We start from the raw sequence: 22805 nt of genomic DNA, 5'->3' as shown, positions 1-22805 counted from the left end.
AATGGTTTAAGACCAGTGAGCACCTGAAAGGTAGCTGAGGTGCTGTCCTATAAACTCTGGTCGGCCGAAGAAGATTCGAAAGTTACTCAATAAAGTCCAACGGTTCTCTAACCGTTGGACTTTATTGAATAACTTATCCTTACGTTGTCAATCACACTGTCCCAAAAAGGAGCACCATAAAGGAGTGAAGTCTCTATGCATAAAAATATTTCATAAAAAAAATATTTTTACTAAACAAATTAGCATTGTTTAATTTCACTTATGTTATTGATACTTCAAATACATATTTACAACGCGAATAACAAAAATTCGGGGTGTTCTAAATCTTAACTGGACGTGTTCTCGTAATAAAGTAAAACACGCAAAGATGAAATAGCATTTGATGAACTTCAGAATTATTATATGCACTAATGAAAAACAGATAAAATCAATTTCACAGAACACACTAGAGATGGATAACATACACGAACTACATTAACCAGGTAATGTTTGTGTGCTCATTATCAGTGTAATGTTTTCTCCTTTTAATAATATTCTGCCAATTGCCTTCCTCTGTTTAGTTTTCATATGGACTTCTTCGGCATCGTCTAACACCAAGTTCATATACTCGTCGAACCCAATAATGTGTCCTTCTATTCTCATGGTGATGTTCTGATACAGCCAGACTTGAATTCTAGCTCTATTTTGTAGATAGCGAAATATCAGGTTGATTGGTTGAACCATCACCTTTTGTATCTTCTGTGCGCCCTTGTACGACATGACTATTCTTGGTGAATTTACTATCCAAAAGTATAGAAATGGAAGTTACAACTAACAATGGAAACACGCCAAACGTTTCAATACCCTGTGCTTTGGGGCCTAATCCCCAATTTCTATTACAAATGCAGTTTAAGGCGTTGGAGATCTTAGTCGTTTTTTTGGCTCTGTCATTAATATGGGTGATTCACTTAAGATTTTGATCGAACGTAACGCCTAAGGTTTCAGTTGTTTCCCTTTGGAGAGGACCATATTTTCGCATTTATGATAATTGATGGTCAGCTTATATTGTTGCTCCATCTGTAAACAATATCAAGTATCTGATTTCCTTCCTCCTGAAGCTTTTCGTTGTTTTTGTTGGAGAGAATAACCGGGGAGTCATCAGCGTACCCTTGGATTCTATAGGGGATGTGCCGATTGAAGTCGAGCAAGGCCGTTGTATTCGATGTTCCACATCCCCGGGCCTGAGAGGGAACCCTGAGTACATCCTCTGTGTATATTTTGAGTGATGCTAGTAGTATTGTAAACAAGAGTAGCCGCCCTATTCTTGAGATAGTTTTTAGTAATTATGTAAATGTTTTTTGGACAATCATTAATTTGTAATTGCCTTAATAGAGCTGGCCACCACAGGGTATTGAAGGCGTTTTTAAAGTTAATCAATATTATAAGGACATGATCTTTTTTCCAGGATTTTTCAATGTAATTAATGACTTCATTTATAGTGCGATAGGTTGATTTTCCGCTAGTGAAGCCGTACGGATTCGGGTGATAAAAGTTTTTGTTGTTTAAATGGTGATTGATCCTAGCTATCAGTAGCCCATCAAGAACTTTGCCTGGCACCAAAAGAAGGCTGATAGGTCTCAGCTTGTCAGCTTTAGTAACAACAGATACACCTGCTTTTGGCATAAATTTGGTGATGGAGTCGTCTTTGAGGAAATGCAGTGGCGTACCGTAGTGGAGGCAGCAAGGGTGGCCCGCCCTGGGCGGCACTTTTTAGGGGGCGGCAAAATTTCAAATAAATAATAATAATATTTTGTAAAAATTTGAAACATCCTAATCTATACTTGCATCGCGCCTACGAGAGTGCTATCGTCCGGACAGTCTGGGAATCGGCTCGCCGTCCGGGTGAACTAGTAATTTTTTCATCCGAGGAAGTCCTGCGAAACCTGGTGACATTTTTTTTTTTTNAATGAAGAACAGATAAAATCAATTTCACAGAACACACTAGAGATGGATAACATACACGAACTACATTAACCAGGTAATGTTTGTGTGCTCATTATCAGTGTAATGTTTTCTCCTTTTAATAATATTCTGCCAATTGCCTTCCTCTGTTTAGTTTTCATATGGACTTCTTCGGCATCGTCTAACACCAAGTTCATATACTCGTCGAACCCAATAATGTGTCCTTCTATTCTCATGGTGATGTTCTGATACAGCCAGACTTGAATTCTAGCTCTATTTTGTAGATAGCGAAATATCAGGTTGATTGGTTGAACCATCACCTTTTGTATCTTCTGTGCGCCCTTGTACGACATGACTATTCTTGGTGAATTTACTATCCAAAAGTATAGAAATGGAAGTTACAACTAACAATGGAAACACGCCAAACGTTTCAATACCCTGTGCTTTGGGGCCTAATCCCCAATTTCTATTACAAATGCAGTTTAAGGCGTTGGAGATCTTAGTCGTTTTTTTGGCTCTGTCATTAATATGGGTGATTCACTTAAGATTTTGATCGAACGTAACGCCTAAGGTTTCAGTTGTTTCCCTTTGGAGAGGACCATATTTTCGCATTTATGATAATTGATGGTCAGCTTATATTGTTGCTCCATCTGTAAACAATATCAAGTATCTGATTTCCTTCCTCCTGAAGCTTTTCGTTGTTTTTGTTGGAGAGAATAACCGGGGAGTCATCAGCGTACCCTTGGATTCTATAGGGGATGTGCCGATTGAAGTCGAGCAAGGCCGTTGTATTCGATGTTCCACATCCCCGGGCCTGAGAGGGAACCCTGAGTACATCCTCTGTGTATATTTTGAGTGATGCTAGTAGTATTGTAAACAAGAGTAGCCGCCCTATTCTTGAGATAGTTTTTAGTAATTATGTAAATGTTTTTTGGACAATCATTAATTTGTAATTGCCTTAATAGAGCTGGCCACCACAGGGTATTGAAGGCGTTTTTAAAGTTAATCAATATTATAAGGACATGATCTTTTTTCCAGGATTTTTCAATGTAATTAATGACTTCATTTATAGTGCGATAGGTTGATTTTCCGCTAGTGAAGCCGTACGGATTCGGGTGATAAAAGTTTTTGTTGTTTAAATGGTGATTGATCCTAGCTATCAGTAGCCCATCAAGAACTTTGCCTGGCACCAAAAGAAGGCTGATAGGTCTCAGCTTGTCAGCTTTAGTAACAACAGATACACCTGCTTTTGGCATAAATTTGGTGATGGAGTCGTCTTTGAGGAAATGCAGTGGCGTACCGTAGTGGAGGCAGCAAGGGTGGCCCGCCCTGGGCGGCACTTTTTAGGGGGCGGCAAAATTTCAAATAAATAATAATAATATTTTGTAAAAATTTGAAACATCCTAATCTATACTTGCATCGCGCCTACGAGAGTGCTATCGTCCGGACAGTCTGGGAATCGGCTCGCCGTCCGGGTGAACTAGTAATTTTTTCATCCGAGGAAGTCCTGCGAAACCTGGTGACATTTTTTTTTTTTTTTTTGGTTTTTGCTTTTACGATTCATTCGCGTTCATATACACCACTAATATTCAATGGAACTATTTTAAACAAGTCGCTGCACTACCACCGAATTTTTCATTGCTTGTTCTGTGACAAAACTGAATTTTGGTCTTTTAAATTGAAATACCTAAATAAGGGGGGCGAAATTTTCCTCCGCCCCGGGTGGCTGACACCCACGGTACGCCACTGGGGAAATGCGTTTCCATTAGTGATTTCAGTATGTCTTCTAGCGAGTTAGTTATAGTAGATCCATTTTCCTTTTGAGTGGTGGCTGGTATTATAGTCTTTTTCCTAGGTTTACAAATGATATGTCCTTGCTGACTTTCTAACCATTTTTGTGCAATATTCTCTCCATTTCAAGGCCCTAATCTCGTTAATTTCGGTCTTGTAATTATTCAGCCGCCTAACATGTTGTATTCTTTTTTCTCCTTTAATTAATCTCTGGATTATTCTCTTTCTTAAATTTCTTTAGGAGTGTCCTTACTTTTCGCCGTGTGATAGCCAAGTCCTCAGTCCATCAGGCAGCATGTTTCCTCTGTATGATAATAGTGTTTGGCAAGATTATGAGCAGTTTTAATGGTATTAGTTAAAATGTCTACCATAAATTATGTAACTATATTTATACTTTTGAACTACCATTATACCCCTGTAACGTTTCATAACGCTGTGGCATATATTCACCCCCAAATCATGTAACGCGTATTCTCAATTGACGCCCTGAACTGTACTAAGTAATAATACACAGTACAGAGTATTGAACGTTAAGTTATTTTTACTTTCTCGGCTGTTATAACAGAGGGAAGTATGGCGATCTGAGAAAAAAATGACTCTTCCAGATTTTCAAAGTTTTGACTTAGGACACCTTAAAACGCCGAGAAATACAAAAAAATTCGGAAGTAATTTCTGTATATATAAATGTTATTATGTGTGTTTACCCTCTTTGAAGCTTAATAACGCCTGTGCTTTGTGTTGAAAATTTCTGAAATTTTGCAGGGAGGATTGTNTTCGAGTCACCAGAAAGGTCCGCTTTGAAGAATCTACTTGACACCATCTGTTACTCTGGATGCAAAATGTTGATAGAACTTTGAAACTTGGGCTCATATTTTCCACCTTGTCTAGTCTGTGACTGTTTGAAATGTAACGATTCGACGCGATGTCCCTTTTCGTCATTAATCTTTCCCCTTTTCAAAATTTCTGTTCTAATTATTTGTATATGAGCGACTTGTCAAAGGTCCATCTCTACTGGAGGGCGTTTGTTTACAATTATTAATCATTTATAATTATTGCGTTCTGTTTACATCAATAGCGTTCTTTTATCTCGTCGCGGTTTCATATGACTAGAACAATTAATTCCATCTTTGATCGGTTTTTAACAATAGATGATTTTGTTTTTCTAGTTTTATTTTAATAAATGTTTAATTTCAACCCGTTTTTGGGACCTCACACAGTCGACCCCCTATAACACTGTTGATAATTCCGTTTTATATGAATTCCATGTTTTACGACTCACTTAGATTTTACAAATATGTGTGCCGGGCTGTGAACGGCTCACGTATTTGTAAAATCTAAGTGAGTCGTACCACATGGAATTCATATAAAACGGAATAATCAACAGTGTTATAGTGGGGTCGACTGTATTTCATCAAATAGAGAGTGTTAAACGAAGTTGTCCTGTTGTTGGAAACGACAGGACAACCTCGTTCATTTAAACTTCAGTTTTATCAGTCTTTTATTGTGATGACATACGGTTGTTTTTCAGCGTTATGTTTCTGACTTGGTAATTTTGAAAGACAGAACAACACTGAAAACCGCCACTATAGACTAGTTGCATTCTACCGCTGAGCACATTTTTACCAGCTATTGTTTAAAATATTATGAGTGGACATATTGAACAGTTCCGTTGTAGTTCCGTTTAAGTCTCCATTAATTTCTGCATCGTGACATGGTAGCTTCTTTGCGTAAATCAGCAACACAATAAAATTAATTGATTACACTTCACCTTTAGGTTTATAAACATAAGGCCACTGATGATCGTATGTCCTAGCGGCTAAGGTGTCAGTCTACCGCTCTGGGGACAAAGGATTGAATTCGGATGGGTCGAAAGTTTTCGAAGGTTGCATGTCAGGCTCCGTCCCTCACCATCCAGCCGTCCTACTTTGAGCCTGGATGAACTCATAATAGACTTACTAAAAAGACTCTCTTAGTGCAGACTGGATGGAAAGAGTTTTAAAAAGTCCAAATACGACCAAATCTGATATAGCAACATTTTAGATCACGCGGAAGATATTTCTATAAAAAAATTAATAAATTACTACCAAAATTCACTTTTGGCTCTTTTGATCTTATCAGTGTGATATTTAGAGGTAAGATTTATTTATTAAGAAGTGTGGTTTATTGAGGACATATTGCAAAGCCTGTATCACATGTAGCACAGTATGTGTATTCCGTGAGAAGCATCACAGATCAATTAGACCCAACTATGCAAAAAGATAACAACCTTCAACGTACTTAACTGAATAAATTCTGGTTAAAGTTTTTATTTTCAAAAAATACAGCTCTGTTTACTCGAAAAAATTTCCGCATTTTTTAGGGACGACTAAAATCAGCAGATGGTGAACCAGGTTAGACAGTGAGTGCGTTATACTTACTGTATAAAGAGAAAGGCGGTGTCATATATAGGTATATTGTGTTAGTTGAAAGCCATGCTTACTGTGTGTGCTGTGTATACGCAATTGCAGTAAAATTAGGCGAGTAAATCTAATGTTTCTATTTCTGACTTGAAAATTTTTTTACGCTAGAAAATCTTAAGTCCAGGTATGACTTTTCATTCTTTATAATACTTTGGAACAGTGTTTCTCAATCTTTTTTGACCTTTGGCCCACTTTGAGCTTAATATTTTTTTCTGGTCCCCGTAATAGTAGCTCGGGAAAAATTTAAATATAAACATTAAAAATTTCACCACTTTTTTAAATATTACAAAATGGATTTTTATTTAAAATACAGTAATTATAGCACAATTCTCATGAACTATATAGTTACGCACTTATAAATTTATTTAAAAAAATAAAACATGTAATAAATTCTTATTTGCTTTATTCATCTCAATCTCTGTCCACATCAATGGTGCCAGACATGTGATGACTAAAATCAGTAGATGTAATCATAAATTTTTGGTAGATTTCGCATAAATTCGATAAATTTGAATCGATTGAAATGCAAACCCTTAATCTCGACACAATGAAAAATGGACTTATATCACTTTCATAATAAACGATTTCAAATGTACTGTACGATTTTGCATTGCAGAGGACATTGTTAACGTTAAATCTCATAACTTTTAACCTTCAACATGTGTACTGTACTGTACTGTACTGTACTGTACATACGATATTACTATATATAATTATTACTTTTTGAAATAATTTATGCATTGTTTTCTATTCCTATTGTTTAGTAACTATATTCTTCAATAAACACGAATGTTAGACGGAGGTTTTAATGGAATTTTATTACTAGAAACGATTCTGAAGTAACACAAATGAATGGAATCGACAGCAGTAGCGTAACCACAACCAAAATTAGAGGGCCCGAATTAGAACTTGAAAACCTACATTCATTCCTACATGTGTTTAAATGCATTTGTCACATTCAAATAATTGATTTTTTTCTCAATTTATTTATTTTTACAAAAGTAAGGAGCCCTCTCCGCCTTACCCTAGTTACGCTACTGATTATCAGCACTAATGTATCAATATAAACATATAAAAATAAATGCAATATGTATCATAGTGACGTTATTACAGGGTATAACACAATGGAGTGCATAAAATTACACGCAATAACTGTACACGTTCGTAAATTTCAAGTTCTAATAACATTAAAAAATTTCAAATTAATTGACTTCCAAGCGCTTATTGTTTATTCTTTGTTGTCTGTTAGGTCATTTGTCCGTCTGGATGTCTGTACTTAGACATTATAATGCAGTTAGCGTTTACTTAATATTTAAAAAATAAAAATACTATATTATACTAAAATTATGTTACATATTTGTTTTTCTTATTTACATAAATAGAATTTATTTACTGAATGGAAGGAATAAATGTATTTTAAGAAGATAAATTCGATTCTTTTATTATTAGGTGAAAATCTTTACCATACTTTCAGGAAATATTAAGCTTTCATAACTGATTGAAATCAATTTATTTGATTTGATTTTTTTCCTTAATTTCAAATTCAATAGATTCAAAGGAAAATTTAATTTAATATTTTCATTTTTCCTCAAAAACCTTTTGAACTTATCTGCGTTTCATTAGGAAAAAGGTTTTAAAAATCTATTAAAATAAATCAAATTAAATTTTATCAATTTTAATAAATTCCAAGAAAATACAACAATGATTTTAATGTAATAAAATTTACTTTAATCCTTCGAAAGTTCTCGATAGAATTCAATTCAAAGAATTTCAAATAAGGATAAAATTTCACGGAAAATTTATTTATGTTTTTTATTTAAAAATGCAATAAAAAGATTTATTAACTTTTTAAAATAACAACTTTTACATTTATTTCTATTTATAGATGCTAGTGTGTGGGGGACACGATTTTCTTTCAAGCTTTATAACTCCTGTGTTTTTTGTCGAAAATTTCTGAAATTTTGCGAGATAATGGGGGTTGTATGCATTTAATTGTAGGGTAGGACTCAATGACGATTTTACTCATTATTAGCATTTACAGTTTTTTTTATAAAACTCAAAATTAATGTTTTGCCATTTTATAATAGTTAAAAATATAAAATGTTTTAATAAAATATTATAAAAGATGGAACCATCAAATGTTGCCGGAAAAGTTAAGCAACTCATTGCTATTTTTGTTTCTGAAATGCGTACCTAAAAGTGTCACGTAATTTTTCAGGTGGTATGTGTGACGGCGTTACGGAGAGTTACGGGGGGCTGGGGTGGTCAGAGAAGCCAGAGGGAATAGAAAGAACAAATTGCTCTGCACTCAGAGGAATTAAGGGCGCTAGACAACGTTTTTTCGTTTAATTCATTTACTTTAATATAACTTAATTGGTTAGAAGGCCCCAATATATATTTTGTTTAAACCCCATTACCCTCTACCCCGTGAATGGTAGTTAAAAGTTACGTTAAGTAGATAATGTGGACGATCTCCTAATAAAAATAATAACATTGAAGAAATATTTAAGATTGAAAGTAATAATTGAAAATTTTTACATTTTAAAATTAAATTGTAAATAAATTTCAAAAGTATATTAAACTAGCAGATGAGCCCGGCGTTGCTCAGGCAAGTAAGTTAATTCTGATTACAATGGACAACTAACGTATTTGATGATAATCTTACTTAAATAAAATAATTAATTTTAAATTCTAAAATCTAAAATAACTTGTTTGGAACGTTATATTTCGAATTTGAAACAAATTCAAATATTCGTTCCAATTCGTTTATTTTGGATTTATTGTTTTTGGACTACCCGAAGAGTGGAAATGATTAAAATATTTATTAATTTCCAAAATGTATGCTATTTACTTTCCTTCTCTATTATTTACACTTTATACTGGCTAAAACTAACTCTCTCCTCCTCTTCCTGGGGGGGGGGAATTTCCAAAAATTCCTTCTTAATGCGCATTCTCATGACATACCCCAGTCAAAAACTCAAAAAAACCGAATCTAAAATAGCACAGTAGAAGCCGAGTTCTTCGAGGTAATTCCTAACCCACCACCTTCCCCCGCGGGAGGTTTCCAAAATTTTCTTATTATGGTGCATTCTAATGGCGTATCCTATTAAAACGCAGTTAAAAATGAAAATCGCATCTAAAATCGTACAGTAGAAGCTGAGATCTTTAGGACAAAACTCCTTTCCTTCTCCCCGCGGCAGGGGAATTTCGAAAAATCCCCTTTTAGTGTACATTTTTGTGACGTACCCTAACTATGTACCAAATTTCAACTTTCAACTCCTAACTTTCCGTTTGGGCTCTTGCGCTTATTATTATTATGTTGGATTTAGTGGGTTAAACTCGGTTGACATCGGTCGCTGTGTACTTTTTTTTAACTCTTTCCGCCCTGTGGACACTAAGAGGGCCTCTTTTTGCAAGCCCATTATGGGTTCGGCCAGGCCTAAAATGGGGCTGTTGGATGGTGAGGGGCGGAATCCCAACGGACCACCCAACGGACGTAAAAATTCCTGGGGATTTTCGACCCGTTCGGATTCGAACCCGTGTCCCCCAGAGCGGTAGGCTGCCACCTTGATCTCTCGGCCATCCGGTTGCTAGGTGGCTGTGTACCATGCCAGACCAGAGTCAAGGCATAGCAACCAAAAACAAAAATTAAATAAGTGTGTCAGTGTCTGTATTCAGGAATTTCCCAACAATATGACATGTATTTAATATAGTGGCTTTCTGTATTGTGATGTATGTATTTCTATTCAATTGTAATGTTCACAGGCTTCTGTGTAGTGTGTGTGGTATCACACCTGTACAGGAGAGAACGACAGGTACAATAAGCAACCTTTCCATCCTCCACAGGTGCCTTATTTCCTGGGCGAGTTCTGTGTATTTGCTAATTATTTCAGTGCATGTGTTTTGTACATTGTGAGTGTTTGGAATGGCTATGTCTATAATGTATGTAATTTTATTGTCTGTTGTGGTAAATTGTTTTATCTGTGATTATGGCTCTGTCATAGTACATTTTGTGCGTGTTGTTTTCCAATACTGTCTGTGGAATGTATTTGTAGTATGGTTCGTGGATGTCTAATAATTTGTGTTTCTTTGCACGCTCTTGGTATATTATATTTGCTACTTGATTGTGTCTGTGTAAATAATCTGTCTGTGCCAAGAGCTTGCAACTAGAAGTGATGTGTTGTATAGTTTCTGGCATGATGTGACATTTTGTGCACGTGTCATTTGTGAGTGTTATATTTTTGAGTATGTGTTTTCTGTAGTTTTTAGTATTTATGACCTGATCCTGTATGGCAATCATGAATCCTTCCGTCTCCCCAAAGAGGTATCCCCGATCTAACCAGTTGTTTGACGCAGTTTGTCAAAAAAATCCTGGGCCATGTAGTAAGGATGCTTGCCACGGAGTGCCTTTGGAGCCCACGATTGCTTGATGGTGTCTATGCTTTTTATATGTTGTAGTGTGTCCGTATGATATAAGTTTAATGGTGTGTTATTTGAGTCTGCTAGAGTTACTGCTTTATGTAACTGTGATGTTTCTTGTTTCTTGTAGAAAAACTCTCGTAGTGATTGTATTTGTTTGTAGTAAAGGTTAACTATGTCAATCAGGCCACGTCCGCCTTCTTTACGTGGAAGGGTTAATCTTTCTGTGGCGGATTTAGGATGATGTTGTTTATGCTTAGTAAGTGTTGTTCTTGTTTTCCTTTGGAGTTGCTCGAGATCTGTGTGAGTCCAATGTATAACTCCAAAAGAGTATGTGAGTACTGGGATGACATATGTGTTTATTGCTTTAACTGTGTGTTTTGCATTTAACTGTGTTCTAAGTATAGCGTTTAACCTACTTTGGTATTCTTTAATTAATCGTTGCTTTATTTGTGTATGTTCTGTTAGTTTGGCCTGTTGGAATCCTAAGTACTTGTAGAACTCGCCCTCTTCCATGGATTCAATAACGTCTCCATTTCCAAGTGCAAAATCTTCTTTCTTCAGGATTCCTTTTTCTATGTGAAGTTTTTTGCATTTGTCTAGGCCAAACTCCATTTGTATGTCCTTAGTGTATGAATGTGTGATTTGTAGGAGTTGATGAAGTTGTTTTTGTGTGGATGCATAAAGTTTTATGTCGTCCATGTACATGAGATGTGAGAGTGTAAACTGTGTTGTTTTTTCGTGTCTGATATTGTAGCCGTATTGCGTGTTGTTTAACATGTTGGATAATGGATTCAGGGCTAGGCAGAACCAGAGAGGACTCAAGGAATCTCCTTGAAAAATTCCTCGCCTAATGAATATTTCGTTTGTTTGTATGGAAGTGTTACTAACCCTGAGATGTAGTGTTGTTCTCCAGTGCTGCATAGTGTTTTCGAAGAATGCAATGAGTGATGGATGTATTTTGTACATGTGTAGAATATGTAGCAGCCAACTGTGTGGAACACTGTCGAATGCTTTTCTGTAGTCTATATATGCCATGTGTATGTTTCTGTGTTGTTTGTGTGCTTGCCGTAGAATGACTGAATCTATGAGTAACTGTTCTTTGCATCCCCTGTGATTTCTACGGCAACCTTTTTGTTGTTCTGTAAGAATGTCGTGTTCTTCAACATGTTTGTATATTTTGTTTGTGATACAGGATGTCAATAATTTGTAGAGTGTTGGAAGACATGTAATTGGTCTGTATTGTGTGGGGTCTGTGGTTTTGTTGTTTTTAGGTTTCATGTAGGTGATGCCCTGAGTAAGAAATTTTGGCATGTCTTGTGGATTGATGATGATGTGTGTTAGATGTTTAGCTAGTTCCTGGTGCAGTGATGTAAACTTTTTGTACCAGAAATTGTGAATGTTGTCTACACCAGGTGTCTTCCAGTTGCGTGTTCTGTTAACAGCGTAGCGGATGACGTGTATGTTTATTTCAGCACAGGGCATTAGTTGGTATGTTGTGCAGGTTTCTGTTCTCCTCCTCGATTCAGCCTGCATCAGCATTGTGTGTAACAGCATTGGACCAAAGAGAAGACCAATAAGTTGTGAGTTCTTCTTCTGTTGGCCATTATGCTGTGTATCAGTGTTTGTTTTATTACCAATTTGTCTGTAAAAGAATTTTTCGTTGTTAGTAAATAATTTTTGTTGTTGTTTTTGTAGTGTACATGTTTTGTATTGTTTGAGTCTATTTGCTTTGGCTGTGAGTGTTTGTTTTAGTGTATCGATGTATTCCGTAATGTGTGTGTTGTGATGTTCGTGTTTTGTGTGTGTTTTGATTTTCTTGAAAATGTTTATTAGTTGTTTCTTTAATTTGGGTGTTATGTTGTTTTTAGTGTAGTGTGTCAGACTGCCTAGTTGTTGTCTAATGCCATTTATTTGTGTTTCTATTCTTTTCTGTATCATTAGTGGTAGTTGTGTGTGTGTGTGTGTGCTGTAATCAGTGCTTGTTGCTTATTGTTATTATTATTATCAACCCATCTCGATGATATTATAAGATTATCTTTCATATAAAATAAAAATTTAATCACTCAATTTTTTTTACTTATTTATTATTATTATTTATTGTTTGATCGAATTTCATTAATCCTTGTAGATAGATTTTAATTCTGGTTTTAATTTAATTTAATTTTTTAGTTAATCTAATTAATTTTGAATAGAAAAATATTCCAGTTTGATTATTTACAAAATTTAATTGTGATATTTAAATTGGATTATTAAATAAGTTTTATTTTTTATAATGAAATTTAGGATTCAATAAATACATTTGAGCAAAACAGTAATAGAATTATTTATTGAACTATCAATTATTTCTAAGCATTTTTACTATTTTACATTTTTTTTTTTTTCAAAGTAAAAAATACAGGACGCCCAAAAGTCAGTTAGCAATTGGAAATACAAAATTATTGTCTAATCAAGCATTTTATTACCACAAAAATGAAATGCTTTTCGTTTAATATACAGTTTACTAATTAATAATATACAAATTACAACGCTTTAACCGCACGAACACGCGGGTTAACTGACATTTGGGCTTTCCGTTTATAACTTTGTAGATTGATAACATCTTTAGGTAAAAAGCTGATCTCTTGTAAACAAAATCAAAGAAATATTGTTTTACAGCATTTGTTAATGACAGATTTGTTGCTTTTGTAGTAAAGTTTTTCGAATTTTACTGCTACGAATCGTATTGATTTAGTGGAAGTATTTCTATAATTATAAATTTAATTCAAGCGAAGATTCTTTGTCAGGCTTACAGAATTGTGTTCGTTCTCAAAATCCGTTCGATAGATTCTGATAAAACTTTGCCATTTTATCCAGAGGAACCAGAAAAATAATGTGGATCCATTTTAATGTAATAAATCTAGTAATAAATCGCTTAACTTTCCCGGCAACATTTAAAATTCTGGTGACACTATCTATTATGATATTTCATTTTTAAAAATCTTTTACATTTTTAATTATTATAAAATTGCAAAAAAGGGATAGGGGTGTGTTTTATAAAAAAAATTGTAAATGCAAATAACGAGTAAAACCGTCATTCAGTCCGACCCTACTCGAGATATGATACACGACCACTCTTTATCTCCCCACTCCGTCGACCTTAAGCCACCAAAATTTTATAGCACGAATCTTTCTACAGTAATACGCAAACCTCCCTGCAAAATTTCAAGAATTTTCGAAATCACAGAGGTTATTTCACAAACAAAATCGTGCCACATACAAACACTGAGATATATAAAGCAAAACCAGACTTTATATATCTCGGGATCCCATGGGCCAAAACTTTTGAAATTTGGCAGGAATACTTCTATGTATGAGGCATTGATGCTATTATAATTCAAGGGAGGTGAGATGGAGAGATTGGTGGTTATATATATTTCTAGTATGGTCAGACAACATTTTATTCGTACGAGTGTTTAGCTTATTAAAAACATATTATTGGCATTAAACGTTTTTAGAATTATTAAATTATTTTGGCTCTTTTATGAAGTGCCAGTTTTTTTATTAAAATATTCGTGTCTAGAAGATGGAAAAATTAAATAATACATTTCATAATTTTATAAATAATTTTTATTATTAATTTTTAAAATGAAGTTTGTTTTACAATTCGATTTTGACTTTTAGAATACAGGTAGCCCTCGGTTTACGCCGCTACGCAATTTACCTTTTCGCAGTGTAATTCCCGATTTTCATTTCAGTGTTGACGTATTTACCGAGTCGCGACATTGTACATTCGTTAAAACAAAGATTTTTATCGAGTATATTTAGTTTTTCTGTTTAATATTATTGGGTATGTATACATTTGCATTAAGTTAATATTAAAACACTAAAGGTTTAGGTACCCACGAGTCAAGTTATCAAACTTAATAGTCCAATAAATGGAGTCCGAATCCATAGTGCCAATGAATGTATTCCGTATCAGTTCGTTCGGGAAAACACCTTAGGCGCTGACAAACTATCGTTAGTGAGACAAATGTACTTCTCGTTGGCCAGACGATATCTGAGTCCAGAGAACCTGAGTCCAAAGAGAGAAGGCTGTCTTATGACTTAGCCCTTGGAAGTTGGAAGTTGAAGAGGGGGGTGATGGAGGAGAGGAAGTTGTGGTTTGAAAGAAAAGTGAAAGCATATAAGAGGAGTGTAAAGGGTGGGATCCCATTGGCGTGTTACATCGCACATATTTAAGACAAAACATTGATATTTACAGGGACCAATTTGGTCAGATGAGACATGACGATACAAAGGATACAATTGAGATACATAATCACAATACCGCAGATAGAAGGTAACATACCCTCACTAGAGGTAACATAACACAGGTTTTGTGTAATCCAAGGTACATAGATAAAGTATTATATATAATCCTAAGTACATAGATGAGGTTTATCCAGACGCTATCTATCTGTCCTCAGCCACCGCTCAAACTGACCTTATACATGCACTCGTCCGTAGCTCTACGTCGGGTTAACGTATCCTTTCAACTATGGAAAGTTTGACGGATGAACTTTGCGAGTGAGACGATGATTGGGAGCGAAGTGCAAATGTAAAAAGAAGCATGGTCGCATCCATTCCACCATATTCCGAAATTCTCAATGAAAGAAAACAATTAAAGATGGATACTTGACGGATCTTTGAAATTATTTTAAGGTTTTTATCAAAAACACATTGATCTTTATTAACAAAAATCAATATGTTCATTAATTACACAAATTAATAATTATATAATTTAAATTTTTGTGATTATTTATTGACACAAGAAAACCAAGTTAATTAGACCTAACTCATTCTTTTATACGCTACGAGAAGTTACTATAACGCCAGGTTATAGTAACTTGTATTAATATTTTAAAATTCTCTCAGTTTTAATTGTAAACTATAATGTAAGAAAAGGAAATCAAAGTTTATTAATAAAAACACCAAAAACCTCGTACATATACAGTCGAATATACAAATAACGGCCAATGACTGTTGTTATTTTGTACGCGTATTTGCTTAAAAACTGGCCGTTATTACAGGTTCCACTGTATTACAAAATATTCAATCCATAACTGTTAGCTATTACTCCGCTACTATGTATCTTTTGTGTAACGTGTTTAAGTATATCATTAACGAAAACTGTAGAGCCTGTACAGGAATACTCTACTTATATACTACGAAAATACATATAAAATAATATACGTACTGTACGTTATTGCTACATAGCTAATAAATATAAGTGTATTCTAGCACTGTATTTGCGCAACATCATATAATTTCTACATTTCTAAGCGCTTTTACATCTAAAGGTTCTGTACATAACTTAAAGATCTATAAGTTACTCTTATATAATTGGATTGATGGAACGAGGGCGATCTGCCAAGGAAGCAGATCCTCTCTGGAAGGCTTTTTATGAGAAATTGGCCCTTATTTAGGTGTAAGTCACGGCCATCTCGTCGGTGTTCCAGAGGTTCACTCGACCAGCAGCGGGCACTCTCGTGTAAAACGTTACCAAATTATTCTAACACGGACTATTAAGATAATAAATTCAGCTAACTTAATATATTTAAATATATTAACGGATAAAAAATATTTGTATATTAAAAATATCAATTCACACATTTAAAAATTTGAAAGGAATTTACGTGGTAACAACATTTATTTTAAGTGCGAATATATATAAGTATATATTAAATCTGCATTTCGTGATCATTTTATGCAAAATTCGAGAATGTATTTTGAATCTTTACCCCCAGATATTTACAGATCCCGATAAAACGTCTGCAACTTTTTTAGATAAATTTTCCCTGGAAAAACGTGTAAATAAAGATTTACGTTTTACCATATAAATGAATACTACAGCATTACGTGCACAAGCGAAACACTTCTTTTTACTTGATATAACACAAATTGAATTATAGATTTTCCGCTGACGTCACAAAAAATAAATTATTTAAAAAAGTATAAATATTTTTGTATGTTTTCAAAAAATAATATATATCATTTTCAACGTTTGCCTTTAATAATTTATAAGCTTTAATAAAGACAATCATCGAAATAGAAGTTTATTTTAAAGAATTTCAAAAATACAATTAATTGTGCAATTTTAAGCCCGAAGGAAAGGCTTATTTGGATGCAGCCAGACCTGGGCTGGTGAGGAATGGAGCTCGACATTTCATTCGGTAGCCTCCGCATCCGGCCTGTACCTATATATTTATTATTATTATTTAGCGGTGCATTTCGGAATTGTATTCTTCAATCAGTAACGATACGTTTCTTTTATCAGAATCAATCAAAAAATTCTCCAGGATTAAAGTTATGTTATGAAGAAAATATTGATTGGAGTAAACGATGCTTAACTCATCGAATCAACCGTAAGTATGGGAGAAGGTTGGCCCGAGAGGACAATACCAAAATCAAAGAGAAAAACTCGCTTTTCCATAATCTACTGTAAGCGGTATTGACTAATCGTGCCGGACCACTCGATTGACGTCATCGCTGCCATGGAAACGTGAATTTATTCGTTGTCCGTCAATTTTCAGCCATCCGTGGCATGCTGGGAACGCGGTGATATGTGTCGTTAATAACAAGGCTCAACAAACGGCCCGCAAATTCATTAAATGCTGATCGTCGGGAAAAAGATATCTCTGGACAACTTACACAAAGCTTAGGACGACACAACTTGCTCCTTATACTTATTTAATAATAAAAAAATAATATAAAATTAATATCAATATAATAGCTTTTAACATTATGTAGATATCTACGTCATTAATTATGCGCGTCCACGTAATGACGAAGACAATACACTCGAGCGATGTAAAATTTTTAAATATAAATTATAATTTTCCAGGTGTATAATATTCATTTTTTAATTGTAAATTTCAATATTTTATTAAACTTTATGCACAAAATTCTTTAAAAATTTGCATTATTTTATGAATGCATTTCGATTAAAATGTATAAATTGTGAAATAATTTTATTAGAAGCAGAAAAAAACAACTTTTAGGCAATAAAATGATCAAAAATTGTAAAATAATTAAGAAAAAAAGAACACAAGAAATGACGTAATGGCATCATTATAGATTTGTAAGAACGTTATCGATGAAAAATAACCGTTGTAAAATAATATTGCCATGCAATTCGTAACACTGTATAGTGCTGTAAATAGTAAAATGAGATGTACTTTTTAGATTTTCAAAAAAATAAAAGAAAATAATAAATAAATAAATTAGAAACATTACATCAGAAACAGTCAAACCTCTGAGCAACGGCCAATGATGAGAACATTAAAAAATGATCGTTGCTCGGTGTTTGGAAATTAATTTGTACGCGCATCAAAAAGAAACGGCCATTATTAGAAGGTGGCTTTTATTCAAGGTTCGTCCATATTAAAATGTATATGGACGAACCTTTAATAAAAGCCACCTTATATTTTTAGTATTAATTAACATCAATATTTTTTATCTTTACTCCTGGAATATACTCTTGACGTTGATGACGATGAGTTATCCAAGTATCAAAATAGTATTCTTGATTTACTGTAAATATTATAATTAAACAGGTAATTTGATTTTAAATGATAAAATAAAGAAAAATAATGAAAGAAACCTTCCGGGAGAAGGATCCACTGTAGAATTTGTTGCTTATTATAAGCAGCAAAGCGGGTAGAAGTTTTGAATTATAACGTTAAAGTGGGTAAAATAGATAAAAGTCTAAACATAAGCTTTGATTGTTTCTCAATAATATCGTTCGATAACATTGACGTTCTTTCAAAAACGGGTGTTATTAATGGAAATTAATTTAGGTGGATTATCGATAACTTTAGAAACGAAACAATTGTAATTACATTGTTACGATTTAATAGCGACTAATTTTTTCTTTCACTTATGACACGCAAACTATTGAAGAAGTGTTCGATTTGATAGGATGAGGATGATGTTTATTAAGGCACTAATTACGTCATACGTCTTTGCGTTAATTAAGCGGCTCGTCTTTAACAATTCATGTGAAAAGATGCGGGAAATCAATACGAGATGTTTGAAGTGGAATTCTGCTGCACTTGACAATTTTTCTCCTTTTGCTGATCAATCCGAGATCTGTTCTAGTACGTGCTTTCATTGGGATCTTCACAAAAATGCAAATTAACCCTCCTCCTGCCATTAAAAAGAATAAAGAAATCTCTTCAGAATAAGAGCAATTATTTACTTGCTCGGGTATCAATTTAGCGTTAAAAAAATAATAGTAAATGAATAAGTATTATACATTTTAATTTTAAGTAGGCTATAAATTAAAAGAAGAACATTTTAATAAAAGTACACTGAAAAAATCTCCAGTTTACCACAAGATGGCATTAATTCTTTATTGTTATACTTTAATTCATTTTCGTTTTCAATTTCATTAATGAGGTTAATTTAAAAATAATTCCTTTAAAACGAAAAAAGACAGTCGGATGGCCGAGGCCAGGCATCGCCTACCTCTCTGGCCATTCGGAATCAAATCTGGGTGGTCAAAAACTCCCAGGAATTTTTCGAGCGGAATGGTCTATCCTGGATAAGTCGTGCCCGTTCTAGGCCCGGACGAACCCGCGATTATTTTAGGAAGAAAAGGTCTTCTTAGTGCACACGAGGTCATTTTCCCCCTTGTCATCCTATGGGAAAAATGGGCAATTGCCCGAGCCCCCACCAACAAGGGGCTCCAAGCCAAAAAAATGAAGTCAACGCGTACATAGGACCTGTAATTCAAATGTGCCTGGGCCCCATGAAGTTATAACGCGCCACTGCAGAAGGTGGAAAGCGTGAGAGGCCTGTCCCTCACTACCCGACTCCCTATTTCGAGCCCGACCGAATTTACGATAAGTAAGAAAAAAGCTCTGTTAGTGGCACAGAGTGAAAGAGTTTTCTTAAAACTTTACATAATGTATTATGACCTAACACGTACATTTGATAATAGGTTATCGACATTAAATGGAAAAAATTTTGCAACATTTTAATTTCAATTTCATTTTGAAACGAATATGTGGAAAATTATATATAAATGTTTGATTAACAAATTATTTTTGAAAATATATTGTAGTCATTCTAGGTTTATTCGGGTCACAGATTTAGATTGAATACAAAAATTTCCGTTTGTCATCCTATTAAGAAACCAATATTGTGTCGATGTAAAAATGTGCTTAAAGCATCCAATTTCTAAACACGATATGGCATCGTGGCATCTGCGTTTTATACTCATTTACAACTGTTACAGAGCGCTACTCTATGTAAAATTCTATATTCTATGTGAATATATTGTCATTATTTTTGTTTCGTCCGCGGAATACATTTAATGACGTAATATTCTAAAAAATAATTGGTTTAGAATTTTCCTTCGATTTCTTCGTTATATATTCCCTAAACTACTTTGAATTTTTTATGTAATCTAATACAGATAAAGCGATTTACTCCGAAGTAGATTTGACCATTAGCCATATATTTTCTCTTGTCGAGAGGTTGTTAACGTTCAACTTCCCTCTTAATGAATACTCGATGAGTCCCAATTGTCCTGGCGTTGTAATCGTAGATTGCCGGATTAAACTAAGAAAAAGTGGCGTTTTATTTTAGAGTTCGACTCGAGAAGCAGTATTCCTGAAATTTCGCAAATATCACCAATACTATTAGGTAGTATAACGCCATACATAACTTATATACGTTTTTTCTTCCATTTTTAAACTTTTTTTGCCCCGAAGATACTAAAGATCCATTCTGTGTTTGGCCAGGCTTACAGTGGGGCAACGGGACGATGAAGGACAAGGACCCGAAAAATTCGATCCCAGATACCCAGAGCTTTGGGTCGAAAACTCCTTCGTCTATCCGGCTGGTGACTAATTAATTTAAAGTAATAATACAGTGGAAATTGGATATCCGAACTTGATGGGATCGGGAGTCTTCCGAATAATTCAAAAATTCGTCAGCCCCGTGCATTTAAAATTTCGTAAATTATAAATACTGTAATGAAATTATTGTATTTAAAAGTAAATGAATTCATCGAAAATTTTAGTAATGTTACGTATATGACTTAGTTTTGCGGCGCTACAATCGACACACGACAGTAATTTCCAATTATAAGGATAGTTTTGTCTCTGTAGTTATATTTTGTCGTACGTACTGTACATGGCTCCAGTTTCTTTTTCGTTTCTGTTTCAGATAACAAAGTTGCTACTGTAGTAATAAACGTGAATATAAAAAAGCATTTTTTGTGTTATACAAATATAAAATCAATGCGTATTTTGGTATTTGTTTACAAAGATACAAAATCAAATTTTAATAACGGAAGATGCTAGGGATCTTCTCGCTGCTTCTGTGCTTACGCCTGTTCCTCTGGAGACAGAGACGTGTTCTATTCTCTGTTGAATTTGCAGACAGAAACTTTTAACATGGATAAAAAATATTTTTAAAAATCAAAGAATTTGATTAAATTTGAAGAAAAATGTCGAAATTAAGATTAAAACGTAGAAAAAATTTCTTTGTTACTAAAAACTAGACATTTTTAAAATTTTGATTTATTAAATTTATCATTCATCAAATATTTATTGTCGGAATTCCGCGAAAATTAATTAATTCAAGAATTTTGAATGAAATGAAGTAAATGGAAGCAGGAAGCATTCGTTTCCAGAAATGATTCGTCATAAACTTCGACCAGAAACGGTCCGAGTTTATGACCAATCAATTAATAATATTATCAGTTTTATATATTTAAATACAATAATATTCGAACAGATTTCGCTTTTAGAAGCTAAATAAAGTTAAGCCGAGGTTTGTAAATCTTAGTATCGATCGGAAAAATAATATTTTCTACTTCTTAAAATATGCTAAATTCGAACAGCATCTACTGGAAGACATTATTATGTTTGAAAAAAGGAGGAAGTATTTCGATGATGGGATTTCGATCGAAGATGCATACTACAACTTTCTTCTTCTTCTTTTATTTTCCTTTCGAAAATGCAAAGTCAAAAAATAAATAAGAAAATAAAATTCTAATACAATATTTAAAACATGTCAATTCATTTTCGAAACAAATTAATAAAATATTTTACTTACTAGTCGAACCCTGTAATGACGGCCACCCGCAAACAGGGACCCTTTTCACCAACATTTTAAAGAAAAATGCATGCAAAATAACCTCTAAACAACGGCGTTTTCTTTAGTAGCCGTCGTTTACAGGGATTCGTTGTATTTTGTTTTTTACAACTATAAATTTGTTTAAAAAATTTAAATAAGCAAGAAAAAATATATTTCTCTTTAAAGAAAGATGATTAATAGAAACAGGGATAAAAAAGTATAAATATAAAAGGACAAAGGAATTCCCTTAAGGACTGCAAGGTTTCCTAAATTCTTCAAGTAGTCCGTTTATCTAACCTCCTATTAAGAATAAATGCAAATGCCGACGAAAAATAAATAAGGAAAAATTCTAATTCGATTGAAGAGGGTCAATATTCTCTTAGATGCGTCAATAGGAGAAACTTGCTCGGTAAAAGAAGTAAACGGAAGAGAGCAATAGGGAGTAAGAGGATCTCTTATCATTCGTGTCTTTAACAACTCTCCATTGCCGAATATAAAATACTTATTTTCATCCCTTAACATAATTCATATATATATAAATTTGATTTCGCTTCATCATACATTTAGAAATGCCGACTTTTAAACACTTTAACTGCCAATGTTGGCGTGAAAATATTGCATTTTGTGCTCCAAATTTTTCAAATTTTCTATCTAAATTTTCATTTGCCTTTCATTTATGTATCGATGCTAAATAACTTTATGAAATTCTATGGATTCATTGAATATTTCTTCTTTTGGCATTACGTAAAACAAATGCATATACAATGCTATCGATAACCATTACGTTAGCTATTAGAGTATAACGCCATACATAACTTATATACGTTTTTTCTTCCATTTTTAAACTTTTTTTGCCCCGAAGATACTAAAGATCCATTCTGTGTTTGGCCAGGCTTACAGTGGGGCAACGGGACGATGAAGGACAAGGACCCGAAAAATTCGATCCCAGATACCCAGAGCTTTGGGTCGAAAACTCCTTCGTCTATCCGGCTGGTGACTAATTAATTTAAAGTAATAATACAGTGGAAATTGGATATCCGAACTTGATGGGATCGGGAGTCTTCTGGGAAAAACAAAACAAAA

The 22805-nt window shown here is 34.0% G+C and overlaps 2 protein-coding genes across 2 annotated transcripts; both read right to left on the bottom strand.

Annotated features, from left to right (window-relative positions):
* Positions 1-240: 240 nt before the first annotated feature.
* Positions 241-836, bottom strand: LOC111637215 (probable small nuclear ribonucleoprotein E). The gene has a single exon (XM_023382656.1). The coding sequence runs from the start codon at positions 757-759 to the stop codon at positions 475-477; it is 285 nt and encodes a 94-aa protein (XP_023238424.1). The 5' UTR covers positions 760-836; the 3' UTR covers positions 241-474.
* Positions 837-1951: 1115 nt separating this feature from the next.
* Positions 1952-2373, bottom strand: LOC111637216 (probable small nuclear ribonucleoprotein E). Its single transcript, XM_023382657.1, has one exon. The coding sequence runs from the start codon at positions 2292-2294 to the stop codon at positions 2010-2012; it is 285 nt and encodes a 94-aa protein (XP_023238425.1). The 5' UTR covers positions 2295-2373; the 3' UTR covers positions 1952-2009.
* Between the last annotated feature and the right edge of the window lie 20432 nt (positions 2374-22805).

This window comes from Centruroides sculpturatus, unplaced genomic scaffold (genome assembly GCF_000671375.1).
Source record: "Centruroides sculpturatus isolate CEXI.00-Female unplaced genomic scaffold, Cexi_2.0 scaffold1105, whole genome shotgun sequence".
Lineage (NCBI taxonomy): Eukaryota > Metazoa > Arthropoda > Arachnida > Scorpiones > Buthidae > Centruroides > Centruroides sculpturatus.
Note: the sequence above shows the minus strand (reverse complement) of the source record. Positions and strands in the feature narration are given on the sequence as shown.

Coding starts and splice junctions, on each gene's coding strand:
- LOC111637215 (XM_023382656.1), bottom strand. CDS start 759: ATGTCGTACAAGGGCGCACAGAAGATACAAAAGGTGATGGTTCAACCA.
- LOC111637216 (XM_023382657.1), bottom strand. CDS start 2,294: ATGTCGTACAAGGGCGCACAGAAGATACAAAAGGTGATGGTTCAACCA.